The sequence below is a fragment of the Halichoerus grypus genome, chromosome 11 (genome assembly GCF_964656455.1).
Source record: "Halichoerus grypus chromosome 11, mHalGry1.hap1.1, whole genome shotgun sequence".
Classification (NCBI taxonomy): Eukaryota; Metazoa; Chordata; class Mammalia; order Carnivora; family Phocidae; genus Halichoerus; species Halichoerus grypus.
In genome coordinates, this window is record NC_135722.1 from 64,871,958 (window position 1) to 64,894,213 (window position 22,256).

At 45.0% G+C, this 22,256-nt stretch overlaps 1 protein-coding gene across 2 annotated transcripts in view; it reads right to left on the reverse strand.

Moving 5' to 3' along the window:
- ME3 (malic enzyme 3) overlaps window positions 1-22,256 on the reverse strand; it is a 196,770-nt gene that overhangs the window by 109,352 nt on the left and 65,162 nt on the right. For both annotated transcript variants that reach the window (XM_036082139.2, XM_078058654.1), the window contains exons 3-4: window positions 4,427-4,560; window positions 1,374-1,523 (exon numbers count right to left, since the gene is read on the reverse strand). In XM_036082139.2, coding sequence (XP_035938032.2) covers window positions 1,374-1,523; window positions 4,427-4,560 — 284 coding nt within the window. The remainder of the gene's footprint in view (window positions 1-1,373; window positions 1,524-4,426; window positions 4,561-22,256) is intronic.

The following is a 22,256-nucleotide window of genomic DNA, read 5'->3' on the forward strand; positions in this document are numbered from 1 at the left end:
AATACTGGACTTGTTTCTTTAAGCCTTGGAGGCTGCGGACAGCCTCAGAGGAGGGAAATGAGCTGACCTGCACTGGGCAGGAGGGAGGGCCTGGGAGGATCATTTCTGAGTAGGAACTGGGAGGTAAATAGGGTCCTGCATCCTTCAGAAAGGTACTGTCAGCTCCCAAGGTCTCTGCCAGGACTGGTTTCCAAATGAGAGTAAGAGAAAAGGAGTCTCTTTCCTGTTGAAAGAGCTAGGTTGAAGACCAGAACTGCTCCCAGGCCCCGGTGCAGCGCCCCCCACAGGACTGCAGGAGCATGGCTATTCTGAGTTATGAGGCCGTGTCAGTGTCCACAGCTGCACACCCCCGGCCCCCAGAAGATGAGATCTGACACACTGCCCTCTGCCAAGGGTGATGTGGGGCCAGAAAAGGAAGGAGGGGAACCGGCATCAGTCTCTGGGCTCAGCCTGCAAGGCTCAGCCGTAATGCTGGCTTCAGCACTGGAAGACTGCTTTTCCAAATTAACAAAAGATGTTCGAGATCCATGATTCCATCTTCATCATATAGCAAATGATTTATACACGGAGATTTATAAATTCTATGGAAACATAAATGACACATCTCTGCACAGTATACTGTATCTTTACATGTTCTAACACAGACTAAAACAATGTCCCATAACATATAATAAACACAAGCAACTTTTTTTATCATCAGCATTAGAAATACGTATTGATAATTACCAGGCACCTTGCACTGAGGATTTTTGGAAAATACTCCCATTTTTCCTTTTTTATATATTTTTAAAAATATATCTTCTGAACTCATCATGGAAAAAAAAACAAGCAATCTTTTTAGAAAACTGACCCCGAATTCTTTGGCTCTGAAAGAAAATGTAGTGCCAAATTTTTGCCTAATAAAATGACATTTTAAGTGGAATCTGAGTCAAGCCCCAATGAAGGAATGAATACTGGTTCTTTGAGTCAGCAAAAGAATTCAGTCTTTGGTATCCAACACTCCATTATTCATTGGCCTGAATTGGCAAGAGAGCTGTCGGCACTGTGGAGATGACCAGAAAAGCAGGAGGTGGGAGGTAGGTGGATAATGAGAGAAAAACAATCTGAAATACCTCTCAGGCCAGCTTTTAACAACATGTTGGGCATTTATCATCCGGAGGTGGAGGAGCTCCGCTCTCCCCTTGCTGGATACTCTCTCAGCTCATTTCTCTGTGCATGGGGTAATTTCCTGAGCAAGTGCTTACAATCACATGTCTTGTCGAGCCTTTGGCTCAGGCATAGCCTCCAGAGTCCCACTAAGCAAGGCCAGAGGAAAGAATTGGTTCCCCTTTATGAGACAGCCCCTCCCCAGCCCATGCCCCAGCACGGCTCACCGGGGCCTGCGGAAGGTCAGGCCGTAGTGCTGACAGGCTAGCCCCACGGTGGGAGTGTACACGATGGGCATGAATTTCTCCACGTCTGACGTCAGCACTCGGTAGAACAGCTTCTCATTCCGGTCCTGGAGTGTCATGAGAATGATGTACCTTGGGAAGGGAGACAAGAACCAAGCTGGTCACAGGAGCCCCACAGGTGGCAACATTAAGGGCCCTTGATGCCCAGACCCAGGGCTCCCACTCAGCTGCTCACAATGGCACATTCATAGGCAAATCACCATCTCTCCTCAGCATGGGTCTCATTTTCTATGAAATGAGAATATCATCTGCCTTCTAGTACTTACTCTTACTCATGGCATAGGCACAATTCTAAATATTTTACATTAACTCATTTAAAACTCCCAGAGACTTGTGAGATAGGTGCTAAAATGCTGGCTATTTTAGAGATAAGCAGGCTAAGGCACAGAGAGATGAAATCACTCACCCAGCTCTCATAGCAGAGTAAGGATTTGAACCTAAGCAATCTGACTCTAGAATCTCAACCATGGTGCCAGATGGCTAGTTATGTTATTACTATGTGGACATTGATGAATGACAACAGAATCATAACACGCTGGGGTGGAGTAGGGTCCAGGAAGATACCGAACACACCAGTGGTATATGAACTGGGCTTTCCCACCCCAAGGGGCCAGTTCCTATCACAACCACAGCTCACAAGTGGCTGAGTACTGCTTGGCATGCTCCAAAAAAATCTCTTTCTCACCTATTATTCCCTGAAGCCTAATATCACTAAGCCAGGAAAAGAGCCTTTCATTCACAGTCCTGAAAATGCAAAAACCCTGGGAGAAAAAAAAACCCAGGGTCTGAAATTCATGATACGGTGTAGATGACTACTGATATGACACCCTTTCTGGATAACAGTTTAGGAGAGCATGGAGGTACTTGAGCCCTGGCATGGAATGGGGTGGGAGAGTTGTTCCCGTAGGGGAATGATCCCTGCGTGTGGCACCAGGGTCCTGGATTTGAATCCCAGCTCTGTTGTTTCCTAGTTTTGTCACTTTGGGGAAGTCACATGACTTCTTGGGGCCTCAGTCTCTTCTTCCTCCCCGAAGGCACTGGTCCAGAACTAAAAATAGTGTTCAGAAGGAAGGGAGGGTTTCTGCTTAGAACAGACAGCGTCTCAGCTCATTACTAGCATGAGCATTCTCTTACTCAGTAGCCATTTGTACACATCTCTTCCCAATTCTGCATTCAGTGATGTCGAATGGTAACCTGAAATCGGTCATGGTTGGGAGTATACGGGCAAATGCTACAAATCAGTGCTCCCTCGGTGTCCCAGAACCAGTTAGTAAACATTTACCAGCGTACCATTACCCTTATCCAAAAGAAGCTGGGGAGCCTCCTTAGCATTTCCCTGAGCACCTGCTGAAACAAGGGATTCTAGGAATGAGTGGGTCAGAGTAGTCAGCAGAGCATCGGGAGCTAGCTCTCTGGAGCTCCCAGAATCAGGCATGACCCCCCTGCTCCCTGGGCCTGCCACATCTTCCCTGGCATATAAGTAAGGTCTACCTAGCTGAAAAAAAAAACTGGAGAGGTAAGGATTTGGGACTTCTAATTTTAAGGAAAGGGGATTTCACATTAGACTTTAATTCTTTGTAAATTTAACAAAAGAGGAAAGTTCAGGTTGTTCAAAGTTAGAGCATGTGTAATGTTGTCGGTTGAATTCATTGTGTACTTTCTGGTTTGCTCTTCAGGGTACTAGACCTAGTATGAGTGGAATAAACAAGAGGGAAAGAGCATTTGACCTGGGCTGCAGTATGGCCTTGGAGTTAATGGGAGTGATATCCATAGTGTTCAGCCCTTCAGGAATAGAGGGCGGGGTGAATAGGCAGAGGTTTCCTTATCCCCTACCATTTAGAAGCAATGGCTACTGTGGGGGGAGCTCAGGAAGGTGGGTGCAGGATCACCCTAACATGCTGCTGAGCTCTACCCCTAGGGGGCAGCCACACCTTCAACGACCCCAAGTCTTGGCCATTAAGCTCTATAGATATGTAGGGAAACCCATATCCTCCCCCTAAATTTCTGCTGGAGCCCATAGCAAGGTGCCATATTTATTTTACAAGCTTTTGCATAGTGCCTCCTGTTATAAGTTACAGTTACTATGTAAGTGTTCTGAGCACGTTAAAATACTAATGCATTTAAGCCTCATCATAACCCTATGAGTTAGATGCCACTGATAAACTCATGGTACAAATGAGGAATGACCTAGAGAGGCTAAGTAATTTTTGCTATTAAGTGGTAGAATGAGGATTTGAACTTAGTCTGACACTAGAGTCTAGTTTTGTAGCCATTAAGCTCCAATGCCTCCAGCTATGGCAGAGCAGAGCAGTTAAAAGCAGACTCTGGAGCGAACTGTGTTCAAATCCTGGCTGTACCAATGCGTAGCCATGTGATCTGGGAGCTCACTACCTTCTTTAGTGAAACTGACAAAGCTGACCCTGTGATCCTTCCGTTGGCTCTTCATGGAATATCCCCCCTGGGAGAACCCAGAGGGGCGGCAGGGTTATTAACGGTTCCCATAAACCTCTAACATATGACATCCTAGGTCCTTTCCAAGGTGTTGGGGTGCATTTCCGCTTTGCTCCCCCCACATTCCCTTCATACCAGGGACCTGGGCCATGGACCACTTCCTCGACACACTTGTCCCACTCGGTCCCCTTCTTCCTGCTGAGCGAAATGCCTTCCATGAACCCCACCACTGTTTGCTGAAGCCTTATCAGTGCTTCTCAGGCTGACTCAGATACCACCATCTCCCAGAGGCCCAACCAGATTGCACCTGTTGGAAGCCAGTCTCCCTTCCCAGTTCTGACTGTGCCTCTGTCATAACAAGCCCCATCGCTCAGGGAGACCACCACCCTGTGGAAGGTGGGGCCAGGGCTGGGATCTCTCAGGGCTCTCAGCCTTTCCTACTGGAGAGTACCAGAAAACCCGTGTGCCACAGGAAACACCTGAGCCCGGAGCTTGGGGGGAGAGAGCAGACTCTAGGCACTGACTTGTCCAGGTCGCTCTGCTGCCGCTCGTAGTATCTCATGATCCGCAGGAGCTGGACGTCCTGGCTCAGGAAGCAGGGGGGGATCAGGCCGTGGATTCCAAGCTGCAGCCTTTCTTCCAGTGTGAAGGCCATCCCCTGAGAGAACAAGAAAGAAACACACGCACATGAAGGGATATGCGTGAAACTGAGGAACAGAGAGGTCTGGTCAGCAGACCTTGTTTTTGATGACCGTGACAGTCTTGAGGAGTACCGCTCATGTATTTCATACAGTACCCTTCTACTGGCATTGGTCTCCTTTTTCTCATGACTCTACTGGGGTTATGGGTTTTTAGAAGGAAGACCACAGAAGTGAAGTGCCATTTTGATCACATCAGATCAAGATCGATACTCTCAACATGATTTATCACTGTTGATATCAACCTTGATCATGACCTTGAATACCGGGCTGGGTCGTGCTTGTCAGGAATCTCTGCTGTAAAGTAACTTCTTTTTTTGGAACTCTTCCGCATGGGAGATTTGTCTCTTCTCCCCCATGTATTTTTATTCAATCACTTATTTATATTAGAATGGACTCATGGGTATTTATTTTATACTTTGGATTATAAGCCAATACTCCTTTCTTTATTTTATTACTCAAATTGTTTGTTGCTCAGCTTTGGCCACTGGGAGCTCTTTCAGTTGGCTCCTGTATCCCTTTAACATATTCTCTTAATTCCTTCCTCCCTCCGCCTCTCCACTTCCCTCCTTCTACCTCCCTCCCCTCCACCTCCCTCCCTTCCTTCTCTCTCTCCCTCCCTCTCTCTCTCTCTTTCTTTTTTCTTTCTCTCTCTCTCTTCCTTCCTTCATTCCTCTTCCTTCCTTTTCTTTCTTTCTTTCTTCCTTCCTTCCTTCCTTCCTTCCTCCCTCCCTCCTTCCTTCCTTTCTTTCTTTCTTTCTTCCTTCCTTCCCTCCTTCCTTTCTTTCTTTTTCTTTCTTTCCATCTACTTTTTACTTTCTGGGACAGGATGCTCCAGGCTCACCTTGTATATTGCCTGCCCCAGTCCTAGAATCAGCCATTTTTCCCAATGAGGCCTGATTCCTTCTCTGAAGCATGGTATGAGAACCCAAGATCTGGGCCCTACTTAATACATGTGCTACTTACTACTGGGGTTTTATTGTTTCCAGTCCCTCTCAGCTGAAAGAGCAAGGAAATGAATCTATACTAAGGTAAACATAACTTCATACTAATGTCTCTAATCCATTACCACATGGATCATTCTAGCCTCATCACTTCACTAATCTGTAAATTCTCACTCCACCCGTGACAGACTTAGCTCCCGCCACCTGCCATCCATGTACTTAGTTACTGGATTCCAGTATACATGTAACAGAATCGTTAATTTACGCCACAATGGGAAACAACTTAGTACATTGGAGTATACTGCTTACGAGCTGTTCCTCTTGCCTTCAGTCTTACAAACTCCACTTATTTCCTGAGTTACTTAGGTCAGCACTTTCCCTCCCACCCCCTTCACTGAGGTTGTATCATACATTTATAAAACAGTTACATTCTCCTGTCACAATCTGCCTTCCTGCCTGGGATCCAACAGCCTATTAAATGACTTGAGAAAATCTGGATACATTAAGATCCATTCTTGTACTGTAAAGTTCTATGAGTTTTGACAAATGCATAATATCATGAATCCATCATTACAGCATCATACAAAATAGTTTCACTGCTCCAAATATCCCATGTGCTTTACCTATTAATCCCTCCCTTCCTTCCCCGGGACCTCTGGCAACTACTGATTTTTTTTTTTTTCACTGTCTGGACAGTTTTGCCTTTTCCAGAATGTCAAACAATTGAAATCACACAGTATGTAGCCTTTTCAGACTAGCTTCTAACCATAAGCACGTAAGGTTCATCCATCCATTTTTGTGGCTTTATAACTCATTTCTTTTTTTGTTTTTTATAGATTTTATTTATTTATTTGAGAGAGAGAACATGAGCAGTGTGGGGGGAAGAGCAGAGGGAGAGGGAGAAGCAGACTCCCTGACTGAGCCACCCGGATGCCCTGATAACTCGTTTCTTTTTATCATGGGGTGACGTTCCACAGTCTGTACTGTAGTTTGTTTCTCCATTTATCTATTCATCTTGGTTGCTTCCAGTTTTTGGTGACTATAAATAAAGTTGCTATAAATATTCATGCGCAGGTTTTTGTGTGGACATGAGTTTTCAAATTAGTTGAGTAAATACGTAGGAGTGCAATTACTAGATCATATGGTAGAACTATGTTTAGCTTTTTAAAGAAACTGCCAAATGGTTTTCTAAAGTGTCTGCACTGTTTTGCACTCTCACCAGCAGCGACTGAGTTTCTCTTGCCCCACACCGTCTCTAGCATTGGGTAGTGTCAGTTTTTTAAATTTTAGGCACTGTCATACTATCATTGTTTTAATTTGCAATTCCCTATTGGCATATTGATGTTGAGGATTTTTTCATATGGTTATTTTCCATCTGTATATCTTTTGGTAAGGTATCTGTTCAAATTTTTTGCCCATTTTTTGTTTTGTTTTCTTATCGTTGAGTTTTAAGAATTCTTTGATTGACAGTTTCAATGCAACCCGCATCAGAATTCAAATGGTCTCTTCTGTAGAAGTAGAAAAGTTGGTCCTCAAATTCACATGTAATAGCAAGGGGCCCTGAACAACCAAAACCATTTTTATTATTTTTTAAAATTTTTTTAAAAGATTTTATTTATTTATTTGGCAGAGAGAGAGACAGTGAGAGAGGGAACACAAGCAGGGGGAGTGGGAGAGGGAGAAGCAGGCTTCCCGCTGAGCGGGGAGCCCGATGCGGGGCTCGATCCCAGGACCCTGGGATCAAGACCTGAGCCGAAGGCAGCCGCTTAACAACTGAGCCACCCAGGTGCCCCCAAAACCATTTTTAAAAAGAAGATTCTGAAATATAACACAAAGCTGCAGTAATCAAAATAGTGTGGTACTGGCATAAGGACAGATAAATAGATTGACAGAATAGAATCAAGAGTTCAGAAGTAAACTCATACATCTATGGCAAATTGATTTTTGACAAGGACACCAAGTCCATTCAATGGGGAAAAGAACAGTCTCTTAAAGAGTTGGTGCTGGGACAACTGCATTTCCACATGCAAAAGAATAAAGTTGGACCCCTACCTCACACCCAATACAAAAATTAACTAAAAATGGATCAGTAACCTAAAATATAAGAGCTAAAATCATAAAACTCTTGGAAGAAAACACAGGGGTAAGTCTTCATGACCTTGGATTTAGCAATGAATTCTTAGAGTGATACCAAAAGCGCTAGTAACAAAGGAAAAATTAGGTAAATTGACTTCATTTAAAAATTTTCATGCAAAAAGGGGACTATTAAGAAAGTGAACAAGGGTGCCTGGGTGGCTCAGTCGGTTAAGCATCTGCCTTTGGCTCAGGTCATGATCCCAGGGTCCTGGGATCGAGTCCCGCATCGGGTTCCCTGCTCAGAGGGGAGCCTGCTTCTTCCTCTGCCTGCCACTCCCCCTGCTTGTGCTCTCTCTCTGACAAGTAAATAAATAAATAAATATCTTTAAAAATAAGTTAAAAAAAAAAGAAAGTGAACAGACAACCTACAGAATGGGAGAAATATTTGGAAATAGCATAAGGCATCTAATACCTAGAATCTATAAACAATTGCTACAGCAGAACAATCAACAAAAAGGAACCCAATTGAAAAATGGGCAAATAAATAACTTGAAAGTACATTTCTCCAAAGAAGATTTATAAATAGCCAATAGCACATGAAAAAAAAAAAATGTCAGCATCATTAATCAGCAGGAAAATGCAAATCAAAACTACAGTGAGGTACCATTTCACACCCACTAGGATGGCTGGAATAAAAGCAACAGTAAATAACAAGTGTTGATGAGGATGTGGTAAAAGTAAATACACTGCTGGTAGGAACGGAAAGTTTTGCAGCCTCTATGGAAAAATAGTTTAGCAGTCCCTCAAAAAGCTAAACCTAGAACTACCATATGACCCCAGCAATTCCACACCCAAGTATATCCCCAAAGGAATTGAAAGCAAGGACCTGAACAGACACTTGTACATCAACATCCAATGCAGCATTATTCACAATAGCTTCAAGATGGAATCAACCCAACATATGAACAGATCAACAAGATGCATACGTGTATAGTGAAGATTTCTTCAAACGTAAAAAGGAATGAAGTTCCGATACATGCTACTTCGTGGATGAACCTTGAAAACATCATGCTAAGTGAAATAAGCCAGATATGAAAGGACAAATACATGACTCCACTTACATGAAATACCTAAAATAGGCAAATTCATAAAGACAGAAAGTAGAGATTTTTATTTTTATTTTTTTTTTAGTAATCTCTATACCCAGTGTGGGGTTCGAACTCACAACCCCGAGACTGTGACTCGCATGATCCACCATCGGAGCCAGCCAGGTACCCATAGAAAGTAGATTAGAGATCACTAAGGGCCAAGAGGGGCATTGTGAGTTATTGCTTAATGGATACAGAGTTTCTGTTTGGGATGATGACGTATTGGGATGATGATGGCAATAGTTGCACAACACTGTGAGTACACGTCTCACTTGATTGTGCGTAATTGTACACTCAAAAATGGTTAAGATGGCACATTTTGTTCTACTTTCCCACAACTTTAAAAAATTAATAATATATTATATCCCCAAACCATTGAGTTGTACACTTTAAATGGGTGAATTATAACTCCATAAATCTGTCTTACAAGAATTCTTTGCATGTTATGGATACAAGTCTTGTATTGCACATGTATTCTGTAAATATTTCTCTGAGTATGTGGCTTGTCTTTTCATTCTCTCACCAGAATCTTTCACAAACAAGCCTCTCCTGGTTCGGGCACTGGCAGGGAGACGGGGAATCAGTGGAGCATCATGGAATCTGCTCCCTGGCCCTGTTAAGCCCTATGGAGAGAGTGTCTGCTGGCAGGAATTCAGGGACTGTTCTCCAAGGGACACTGGGAGGCATGGGGACCACAGCTGTTCCACCTTTATCCCAACAGGATAAGGTGCCACCCATGGTGTAAAGGAGACCTTTTCTATGTAGAACTGAGGCAGCACAACCTCGAAGATCCTGGCTTCCTCAGCCCTCTGGCTTTCTCATGAAGGGTCCTGGCAGTGATGACAGTAGGGAGCCCCTGAGGGGCTGCCACGGGTGGAGGACATCAACAAGGAAGGAATAATTAATGAATACGATTAAGATGACCCTCATTGTATCCAAGGCTGAAGATACCTGGGGCAACTCTGGTTAAGCCCTCTATTCATAATGAGCCCCAGGTAACGCTAGGTTCCTCCTTGAAGTGCAGAAGGCTGTGGGGGTGATAATCCAGACCTAGATTGTTTGAAGGGCAGTCTAGCTTCTCCCAGACCCCTTGGGGAGGGAAAGCTTGAAAAGGTAAGGAGCATCAGAGCTCCCCACATTGCTCTGCCAGCTGAAAAAGACCTCATCTACTATAATTACTACAAGCTCTCCTATAGAGACTTCAATAATGACAGGGAGACGTAAGCCCGTATGTTGATCATCCACACCTTAGGGTTGTTGCGATCGTCCGCTCCAAGAAAGGGACTCTAATAAATACTCAATCTTTCTGTATCCTTACAACCACGCTGTGAGGAGGTTTTACAACCTCCACTTTCTAGATGAGAAGGCTAATAAGCAAAAGAGGTTCTGTCATGCTTTGGAAGTTGCATAGCTATTCCCCATATTTTATTGCTTCTTAACCAGGGTGTCTCTTATAATCAGTAAGTCCATTTAGTGGGATCATTTTCCTGTGATGATTTCTTTGACTAGAGGCAAGTGACAGAACCAAGATTTGATCACAGGCTGCATTCTTGCCGCTACAGTGTTTCCCTGCCAGGACCTTGGTGACATGGATCTCAGAAAATGTGAGTTGGGGTGGGGGTGGTGAGGGAGGAATAGAAAGGGAGAAAAATAAAGAAAAGAAGCAAATTAAAGTTTAGACTCCTTAGTTATTCCTAATTTTCTGTTTGTTGTTGTTTTGTTTTGTTTTGTAACTTACGAATCTCTGGAACTATGAATACTGGGCTCCTCTAGTGTTTTTAAAAAGCAATAATGACACCTCAGCTTAATGAAAATCCTAAAAAGCTGTCCCTCCTCTCAGAAGAAGTCCTGGAACTGAAAGAAAGATCTACCCGAAGATAGGCTCCACTTTGAAAGTATGACTCACAGAGAATTCTCTACGTACTCTTCACACAAAGAATTCCAAACCTTTTCTTCATCAAAGCCCAAAGGCACCAGGTCATAAAACCCCGGTGCTGGCCACCAGCTTTGCAAGCTGGTGCAACACTGAGGTCCTTGATCATTTCGTAGGAAATTACCTGCCCTGGAGAGTGAGCACTTTCACCAAACACCATTAGGCAGGTGACTGTTCGCTGGCTTGGTAAAGACTGTGAATCGTCTCTTCTTGGCCCTGGGGGTCCCAGGGAGGCCCAGGCCCTGAATGATGACATCATCTTCGGTAATGACTGCTGTGGCGTTTAATAACAGCCCGCTTCTCTCTACAGGCTAAGTGTTTCTTTTGGCTGACTGCCACCAACTTCTTTTGTATTTGAGGAAAAAATTATGACTGTTTAGCAACTGGTAATTTCATGGATCTTAAAAAAAAATACTTCTAGAAGCTTCTTTTCATCCTGAAGCTAATGTTAAGGCAACTTCAGATTTACAAGTTTGTAAAGCAGAAATGCACTTTGCAGGTACCATGGCCTCCAAAATAGGATTGGCACAAGATGATTCACTAGCCTGTGGGAGAGACGTATTAGAATTCATATTTCTCTACAAAAGAAATACGCTTTGCTAATTGATACTCAAGACTCTTGGTCTGTATGTCAAAAAGTCACATAATTCCCATAAGGTATACCAGGAACCCTAACATAGACGTCGGGCTTGTACAACACGGAGGAGCTGGCAGTGGGGCCCTTATTCATTCTTATCACATTGAGAAATTATAGTTTCTGTGTGCCTGGTTAAAGAAAAGTCACGCATTATATTATCTAGGGATTTTTTTTTTTTTAAGATTTTATTTATTTATTTGACAGAGAGACACAGCGAGAGAGGGAACACAAGCAGGGGGAGTGGGAGAGGGAGAAGCAGGCTTCCCACGGAGCAGGGAGCCCGATGTGGGGCCCCATCCCAGGACCCTGGGACCATGACCTGAGCTGAAAGCAGATGCTTAACGACTGAGCCACCCAGGCGCCCCTATATTATCTAGTTTTAACAAAGCTCTCAAAATAGAACAAGTGGCTTTTGAAAAATGGCCAACTCTTTTAGTCATAGGTCAACCTTATGGTATTCAGCACATACCAGTAGGCACCTACAGCTGTTATGCTGAAACAATTGAAATGTTTCAATTGTTACAGAGCCACTGCTCTGATCACTCCCTCAGCCAAGTGTACCTCCCAACCAGCTCTGGCTTCTCTCAGGGAACCTTTGGACCTCCCCAAGATCCAATGGCCAAGGGGTTAGAGTTGGGCAGAGTGGATGGTCTCCAGACCCTATTCTATAACTAAGGGCCTGGGACTGTTTTGATTGGTCAGTGTCTAGGCTGTACCAGTGTGAATCTTTTAACTGTCACCCCTGACTTTCCCTAGTTTATCATCTTCTCTGAATGATCATCTCTGGCCCAGCTGCTGAACTCTGCCCATGGGCTCAGCATTGCCCAAGTTCCCCAGACAAAACTTTCTGACATCAGAGAGATTTTTGAACAGACCCTACCGTCCAATGGCAGGGCTCAGAGGCAGCAAGCCACATGAGGCTGTGCCCCTGACCCAGCCTCCTGCTGTTCAGAGATCCAAGCTGCCCAGGGCCTGGTTCCTTATGACTTAGCTTTTCCGAGGGGAGGCCTCCCCGCCCCACTTGGTGATCTGCCTAGTGCCTCTGCATCCAGAGCCTTGCTGTATACAGGACAATCTCTTCTCATTCATTCCACAAGCATCGATGAGCTCCTACTTTGTGCCAAGATGACCATGTTAGACACTGGGGAGTCCCAAAGGAAATGGGAGCTGCTCACTGCCCTCGTAAGTCTATCAGAGGTGTCACGTGGATTAACACATAATGGAGATTCTGGGCGTCTGCCTTGGGCAAGCCACTTCTCTGATCTCTTTCATATGTTATGGGATTCAATGAAACAATGCCCGTGAAATGCTGAGCACAGACCTTGGCACAGAGGAAGTGCTCAATGATGAGTGCTAGGTGTTCTCCTGATAACCATGACTATTTTGTTCACGGGGCGGGGTGGCATTAGAGAGTTCATTCGCAGATGCTGGAGGTAAGCCCTGAGGGGGTGCTAAGAAGCAGATGCTTCAAAGCAGCTCACACAGGCCTGCAGCACAATAATATCATCATCAATAACAACAGCAACCATTACCTCTATTGAGAACCCACTGGGCTGGGTCAGGCACCGAGATAGGCACCTTACACTTGGCATCTCTAATCCTCACAGCAACCCTGGGTTAAGAATCCAGTGATTATTATCCCCACGTGTGGACTCAGAAACTGAGGCCAGAGGGGTAATTGCCCAAGGTCACACAGCGAGTTGATGGAAGAACCAGGAGCAGAACCCAGGTCCATATGTTCCCAGAGTTCACACTCTTTCCTCTGAGCTGACCAACTGCTCCTGAGCGTTCACAGATTAAACAGGTTTTTGATCAAATTGGCTTTTATTTGAGTAGGGATGAAGGTATTCTGCTTCTCCAAGTAGAGTCAGTGACCTTAACAGTGCAGCTACTGCTGAGTGATCCTCCGTCTCAGTCCTGGGCCAGTCAGCCCATTGGCAAACAGGTGTGCGCGTGCCTTGGAGATCACATGACACACACACAGCCAGGTTCCCTCCGACCCACATTACGATGGAAGGAAGGGGAGCAGACACGTGTGTAACAGTAAAGGCGCTCTGTTCCACCACCATTACATCAGGCTTGGAGTGGACTGCTTCTGCCATAACCCGCTTCCTCCATCAGTCAGCTGAGAGGAGCTACAGCTGCGACATCTGTGCGCCACCAGCCCCCCCAGCTGTACGGTGAAGGCTGATGAGCTGCTGCAGGACCAAAGGCACTTCCTCCGCCTTTTGCATAGTACTTCATGACTCCATCCGTTTGGATTTTGAGGAGTTAGGGTGACATGGACTCCTGGAGGTAGGAAGCGGGGTTACGGAGGAGGTTGCTGTTCTCTCACTGAACCTCCCCCCCAGGTTTATGAGGGCCCCTGAGCACACTCCTGGGATGACTATTTGGGGGTCTTAGAAAATCATGCACTGGGAAGTCTTAGCAGACGCAGACCCGAAAATGGCCTCCCCCCGCGCCCCCCCCCCCCGCCCCCACAGACATACTTCTGTGATCAGGTGCAAAATGTAAATTCCCGAAAGTGGAGGATACACAGCTCATTAGTGCCCAGAACTAACCCTAACCCAGTTTGGAGCTCAAAGCCTGGGCTTTGGTTCTGTGGGCTGCAAATGCACAGAGGCTGCCTGTGACCTTTCCATCTGTGATGTACGGAGAAATTCTTGTTCTGGTGGGAAATACAATCCCATTTTCCTTCCATGGGATAAGGACTGGGACACGGAGGTGCTGTGAGTACACAGTCAGTATGGGGGAATGGGAAGGGAACTGCAGGCAAAAGTTTTACATTCGGTTCCTCCATTTTCAGGCTGTGTGATCCTGGGGAGGTTACCGCACCTCTCTCAGTCTGCTGCCTTCGCTGGGTGGTGTGTGAGCCAAATGAGAATGTGGATGTTGAGATTTCCTAAATTCAAAAAAAGTGGCAGAAAGGCTAAAAAAAAAAATGCTATGACTATTGCAGTTTCAAATCCCTATGGGTTCAGGAATCTAAGCAATTTAGCAATTGCCCTTGATGGTATTTATTCCCTTTCTTGTCTCTTTTCCCTTCAAGACAGTAACTTCCTTGAGGACAGGGATTATGACTATATGAGCCGGGTGCCCCTTCCGCCTAACATGACTTGCATGTTTTTATTGCTTTATTATCTCTGAAATGGTCTCAGAGGGCTCATGTCATTTGGTCCTAGACAGGGCAGGTGTATGGAAGAGGAAATTGATTGTGGCTCAGATGGGTCAATGACGCGCTGAGAGCACGTGGCTAACACACACTGTTCAAAAGCATGTGAGAATAGTGGCTATTTCAGTTGTTTGGCCATCGGGAGACTGGTGAATGCACAATTGTTGGATAAGGACCAACATGCAAGAGAAATGGAAGAACCCACTCCTGAAATAATTGGCGACTTTAGGATTTTGTCCTAAGCGAACAAGGGGAGAGAGGTAGATAGTTGGAAGGCTTATGAATCATTCTCTTGGCAAACTCCCTGTGGCGGTTTGAAAGCCTCATGACCCTTTCTTCCCAAGAGACTATTATTTAAAATTTAAATAACATTGTTCTTGGCACCTTGGTGGCCCTCTTACTCAGCTGACCCCCATAGGGTAACAGCAGAGGAAGGTGACAGACAGGGGAGCTACTGAGGGCAAGGGAGGACCGCTTCCTTCCTTCCACAACACAGGCCCAGCCTGAGAGGCCTGGGTCAAAAAGTGAACTATGACCAGGAAGAATCAAACAAACAGACCCATTTGGGAGGGTCTCTGAATAGGCATTGTACACGTATGCCCGGTGCATGTGGGTGAGTGGGTGGGGGTACCAGAACAGCACGTGAGACTGCCCAAGGACAAGTTCATCCAACAGGACAATGGTCCAGCAGGTCACTGTTAACCTGTTCCAGCCCTGATTTCAACCAAATCCTCCTCCTCTGCCTCAACTTTGCCACCTGATCACCTGATCAGGAAGGAGGGCATTTTGTCCTAGGGACACACAGGAAACCAGTGTAACCAGCCTTCTTCTCTGTCATGACATCAGGAAGCAGGAGTTCAAGGCCCGGAGTCATTTTGGACTGACTTTATAACAACTGTTTTTATTTAACTGCCTCTTTAGGTTTTACAGAGCAGGTTTATTTCCTTTGCTATGTTTGACAAGCCCCCAAAAGGAAAAGAATATCCGTATGACAGTGGTTCCAAACATTGCTACCCATTAGAACCACCCAGGGAGCTGTTAAATGCCCAGATCACATCCCATCCCATCAAGTCAGAATTCTGGGGACAGAAGCTTAGATGAGGAGTTTCTAAAGGTCCATGGGTTGCTCCAAGGTACAGTAAAGTTTGGGAACCACTGCCCTATAAGGCAGGCTATGGAAGTGTTATGCCCGTTTTGCAGATGGTAACACTGAAGCTAAGGGAATTAAATGATTTGCCTAAAATCAAGGCCCTAGCAAGTTGTGGAAATGGGACTTGAACTTTGAATTCCATTTCAAATTGTTGGTTCATTAATTTTTTCAGTAACTTTTCATTTAATAAGTTTGTTTTGAGGATTAGCCACATAATAGGCACCTAATATACAGTGAGAGGCCAAATATATATGACCTCCGCTTCCATGGAATTTCAGTCTAGTGATCTTTTCATTCAAACCAGTGTCCTTTATACCCCTTTGTATTTGGGAATTAATTTGGAATTATGCAGACTAGTTTAGTGCCTGGCAGGCTGGGGTGCTCAGCAAAATAGCACTAGTGGTATTTTTGCTGGAGTTCAAGTACAGATTGGCCCATGAGAGGCCACAAAGGAGGAGGGAGATGAGGCTTTGAAGTCACTGGCCCTGGATTCAAACTGTGGCTCTGCCCCCACCAGCTGTGTGATCCTGGACAACTATCTTAACCTCTCTGATCCTTAGTTTCCTCATTTGTGGAATGAAGATAATATAATTTCACAAGATTGCCGTTAGAACCAATTGAAACCCCCTGCATAGTGTGCCCAGCTAATGGCCGGCACATCTGAGGCACTCAGTCAACAGAGCTGTGACTGGGTCCTTACTAGATGCCGAGTGTGGCAAAGAAAGCAAGGATGCGTGAATGGCATGCTCCTGAGAGGCACAGCAGCCTAGAGTGTCCTTAGAATTTCCCCTCCTGTTTATTCTTCCCTCTCTAATCTCTATCCTCAATCCACTATATTCATCTTCCTCAGTACTCACAGTTAGGGCCCCCAAATTCCAGGGTATTTAATCCTGGAATTTAAGAGAAAGTGCCCGATAAATTTTAATTAGTAATAAGGACTTGATGCAAATCTAAAATTAATGAGAGAAGCTCAAAAGGGACTGGATTGAAAGTTAAAAGCTCCAGTACCAGGAATCCTATCTGAACTGTATTTCCATTTTAAAATCAGATTTATATTAAAAGAAAGGTAAAGGAAGTGTAGAACCTCAAGCTCACATGGCTTGTTTCTGTTTGTTTCACAGCGCTTCGTTTCTATAATCAGCACTGAACTGGTGCTTTATTCCCCCATGAGATAGAATCTCATTTTTTGCACTTAATGAACTTGAAAGTCTTCTAAAAAAGTTCTCGCTTCATAAACATTATTAGCTCTGGGATCCGCATGTTTAGGGACAACATGTATGTAATCAAATAGCTCTTTCCCACCGACGGCTTCTGGACGGGGGGGATTCCTGCACAGGTGGCATGGCTGGTCTAGAGCGACCCGGTCTACTCTGAAGGAAGACCTGTAGATGGCTCGAAATAAACAACTCTGTGTCTAAGGCCATATTTACTGACATTGAGCTACCGGCCTCTTCTAAGACCTACATCCTGTGCTAAGTGAAATCAATATTTAAAGTCTTCTTTAAATGAGCTACTAATAGCTGGCTGACTCCATACATCATTGAATGACTGACTGGGTCATTATGGAATAGTCTGGAATATTCAATTTGTAAGTTAGTCTATATATTATAACTTAAATGAATAAAGATAGTAGTACTATTTCTTGGTGCCTACTAAGGGACAGGCTCGTGGTAGGTGTTGAATGAACCAACACACCATTTCAATTTTCTCCTTCCACAGTACCATATGAAGTAACACATGTGCCCAACGTGATGCAGTTAATAAGCTGTAGAGCTGGACTAGACACCCAGGCCTGGGTGCCACACTAGCGATTGCTATTTTGCTCACACTGCTTTGCACTGTGTTCTGTGCTGTGGTTTTGCACGTTCTGCACTAACCTTCATCAGCCCCATTAAAGGCGAGGTTTGATCCGTCTACTGAAGTGAGTGTTTCCTGGCTGGCCTCATCCCTTTTACCTTTAATGCCTTCTTGAGAGAGAAAAGTGGGACACATGTAGCAACACTCAATATATTCTCCCCAAAGGTGGGGGGAATGACAAGGCCTGGGAACAGAAATGAATTCTGCTCCCCAGAAGAACGAAATAGAGCAATGTTTGTCAAACTCAGCCAAACTCTGGCTGTGAAATCAATTTAGTAGGGAGTAACCACCATTTTAAAAGATGTTAGGGGCGCCTGGGTGGCCCAGTTGGTTAAGCATCCAATTCTTGATCTCAGCTCAGGTCATGATCTCAGGGTCGTGAGTTCAAGCCCCATGCTGGGCTCCACATTGGGCGTGGAGCCTACTTTTAAAAAAAAGATGATAAAGACTTGAATAGAAAATATCAGGTTGCATTAGTAGTAGTAGTAAGGGTAGGCACTGTTTTGCCCACTGTTTACATAGTTGCCTGTGTGAGTGTGTGGGCACATGTGTAATGTGCATCTGTGGGTGCTGGCCTGTGATGTAAAGTGTACTTTTAACTGCAAGCGTAGCTTTAACATTTGAGAAACACTGTAGCACAGGAGAGTGATTATCAGACTGCCGGTTTGAATCCCAGCTCTGACCCTTCCGAGGGGCATGGCCTAGGTACCTTACCTAACTTTTCAGGTTTCAGGTTCCTCCTCTGTAAAACGGATGGTAACAGTACCTATTTCATAACATGCGTCATGTGCAGCAGGGTGTCTGACACTTAGTAAGGACTCACTAACTAAATGCCAGCGATTGTTATATTAAATACAGCAGTTTGGGTGATCAGTTGGTGGCAGGCAAGGGCAATGCTTTGCATCATGTCCCAGAATCATTTAAATTCCAGATGCATATATCCATCTGCTCCCTGGGCATCCCCACCTACATGTCTCATAAGCCCATCAAATACCACATGCACCAAATCAAACTCATCTCCCTTGCCAGACCTCCATCATGCATTCTCTCCTCAACATTAGAACCACTCATGAGCCCAGGCGAAACTTCAGAGGCATCCTGTGTTCCTCACAACTCAACCCATATATGCAGTCATTGCTAAGTCCAGGTGGAGTTTTATTTCCTGAATGGTTCCAGTTCTTCCTCTCTTGTCCAGCTTGCTCATGTTCCTCCTCCTGTTCTCTTCAGTATCATCCCTGGTCTCTAATAAATGAATGGTTCTTCAATAGCTGGGCTCTGGGCTCAGCTACAGTCACCCAAGCTCTCATTGTCCTGCTCCTGGAATGCACCTTCTAGAACTTCTGCCAGACATTTTCCAAAAAACAGATTAGACAATTTCACTTCCTAACCTAAAACATCTTTATCAAGAATGCTTTTCTCACTGCTGTCTCTGTGGAGATGTCCACTATCTGCCCATTCTTCTTAACCTACTCATCATTCATTCATTCATTCAACTAGCACATTTTGTGTGACATGCACAATTCTAGATACAGGTTTAAAGAGAGAGGAAAAAGCCCGAATCTCATGTTCCAGTAGGGGAAATTAACATAGAAGATAAAAGACAAAGTGATTTGTTATTCAAACAAAGTTACAAAACAAGGTGATGACATTCATTTGACAAAAATTTCTTGAGCACTTAATCTGTGCAAGGCAGTGTGCTAGGCTGGGGATACAGCTGTGAAAAAGAGAAGTTCCCATGCCAGCAAGGAAGACACTTATTAAATAAATGATTACCCAAGGAATCCTTTTATGATAAGAAACACTACAGAGCAGATGCAGAGGATGCTATTAAAGCATGGGAGGAACTGGGAGCCCTGATGTAGCTTCCCTTGGGGGAGAAGGTGATTAGGAAAGCCTTTCCTAAGGAAGCAACACTGGAGATGAGATATGAAAGCTAAACAAAGAGTTAATTAGGCCAAGTGCCATGGCAGAGTTGAGCAGAGAAACACTCTAAGTGGAGAAGGAACAGCATGTTCAAAGGCTTGGGAAGGGGAAAGGAACACAGGTAGGACCAAGATGGTGCAGCATGTGGGTGACTTTGCTAAGGACTTGGGTTTTCAGCCTCTGGGCAATGGGAAAACACAGAAAGGTTTGAAACAAAAAAGATACAATTAACTTCATAGTTTTTTGTTTGTTTATTTTTGCAAATGATTGCTTTAGCTACAGTGAGGAGAATTTTTGGAGGGACTAAGAATGTGTGAATAACTTGGGAGATTCCTGCAATAGTCCCGGTAAAAGGTAACAGCAGTTTGGACTAGAACGGTGGGTGCAGATGGAGAGAACTAGAAGGATAAAAGATGTACAGAGGAGATAAGATGCACAGGAGCTGGTGACGGACGATGTTTGGGGTTGAGTGGGAGGGGGAGGTCAAGGATCACTGCCAATATAACCAGATAGATGACTGTGGGGGCATTGCTGAGGTGGGACACCAAACAATGAGGACCAGGATATTTGGGGAAGGGGGTGGAAGGAGGGGAGCACATCTCAAATTGTACTTGATACACATTGAGTCTGACAGCCTGTGAGATAGCCACCTGAAGATGTCAAGTAGGCAGCTGGACATCTATACATCTGGGCTGTAGAGAGAGGACTAGAGAATGAATCTGAAAACTGTTAGCAAACAGGTGGTAACTGAGACTCCACGGAGAGAATTTAGAGTGGGGAAAGAGCCTAGGTCTGAGCCTGGAGAAAAATCCAGCATTTGAAGGAGGATAGGCTGCTGGAAGAAGCTGAGAAGGGACAGCTGAGAGGCAGAAGGGGAACCAGAAGTTGGGTTGTCACAAGATGGCCAAGGAGGAGCATTTCAGGAAGGAAGGAAGGAGTGGTTAACACTGCTGAATTTCTCTGAAAGGTCAAGTAACATGAGGACTGAAACCCATCCACTGGATTCAGCAAAGAGCAGATCCCCTGTAAGCCAGTGAAGGTCGGCTCCAGGAAGACTGGAGTGCTGGAAAAGAGAGCAGGAGGTGAGGAAACAAACAGCAAATGCACACAACTCTCCAAAACTAAAGGTGAGTGGTATCAGGCGCAGAGGCTTGAGCATGTTGAAAGGCTGATGGGGGGAATTCCTCAAGGAGGGAGAGAATGAGAGCCAGAGTCTGCGTGGAGAGGTTTGAGGAGGTCCCCTTAGCGGCTATAACAGGACGGAAGGAAGCACGGACACATGGAGGTGCTGTGCGCTTCTATACTCCATGCAGAAATCATCTGCAGGAGGGGAGGGTTGGTGATGTCAGAGTGAAGAAGTTTTGAAAGAGAGGTTGTGGAGAGTGTGAGAACAAGGTGATCAGAGAACTGTGAGAGTTCTGAGCCCCAAGAAGGCCTCTGTTGATGCTTAAATGTATAGTTGTTCACTTTCTTCTGTTGCACATTTTCCTCTGGCACGGCTTGACTGCCTGCCACAGGCATGGAGAAAGTGAGCACTGGGTTTATCCAGGGTTGTGATTTTTCTCAAGAGTACAGTGAAAGATAAAGGCACACAAAATCTGGGGTACTGCCAGGAGGAGTGGGAATGGTGGACCATGGACTCCAACCTGGACTGGATTAGGTAGGTGGCCAGGTGCGATGACTGGGACGGGTAGGTGGGTGGGTAAGGCAGATTGTGCAGGAGATGGGAAACTGTGCGGAGCGCAGAGGGTTGGCCAACCACACAGTGTCTCTGGTCGGAGAGTGTCATTAGAATCACCGATTTCTATGATTCCAGGATTTCTGTGATTCACATAGAGGAATTTCACTCAATGCCAAGGTCCAGGGTGTGACTCTGGGAGCAGCTGCAGGGGGAATGCAGAGGAAACATTTCCTGGTTGGGAGAGGATGGGGTGTTGGAGGAGCCAGCCGTGCTGATGCTGAAATCGTCCAAGATGATGGCAGGACTGGGTGGAGAAAGTCTATAAGCTGGTGCCAAAATCCTCAAGGAATGAAAGGTGGTAAGTGACGGTGATGAAAAGGAGAAAAGGTCAGTATCTCTAAATAGCATATCTCTTAGAGAAGGGAAGCAGACTGTGGAAGTTATTTGTTTGTTTAAATAGGAGGATGGGAGAAGGCAGTTCTAAAATAAGAGGAAATGAAATGGATGCTTACCTATATCCTGACTTGGAGGGCTGGGGAGTGTGAAAAGAGGTGTGAGAGTGGTTAACAAGAAGTCAACTCAGGGTGAGGGTTATAGATGTTAATAGATGGAGTTGGAGAGAATGTTCTGGAAGGGACTGAAGATATAAGGGAGGTTGTTTTTCCTGTAACCCAAGTGGAAGTGTATGAGGCAGGGAATGGAAGGCTGGGCCAGGGGCAAGGATATATAGACATGAAGTCTGATGGAGAAATAGATGCAAACAGAGCAGGAGTTGGGGGTGTGAAGAAGGGGAAAACAAAAACAAAAGGGGTCACAAATATGGTGACTGCAAAAGCAGTTAAATCTAAGCTAAGATTAGGCAATCTGGAAGAAATGGATGCATTCCTAGAGATGTATAAACTACCAAAACTGAACCAGGAAGAAACAGAAAACCTGAACAGACTCATAGCCAGCAAAGAAATTGAAGCCATAATCAAAAATCTTCCAACAAACAAGAGTCCAGGGCCGGATGGCTTCCTAGAGGAATTCTACCAAACATTTAAAGAAGAATTAATACCTATTCTTCTGAAGCTCTTTCAAAAATAGAAGGGGAAGGAAAACTTCCAGACTCTTTCTATGAGGCCAGCATTACCTT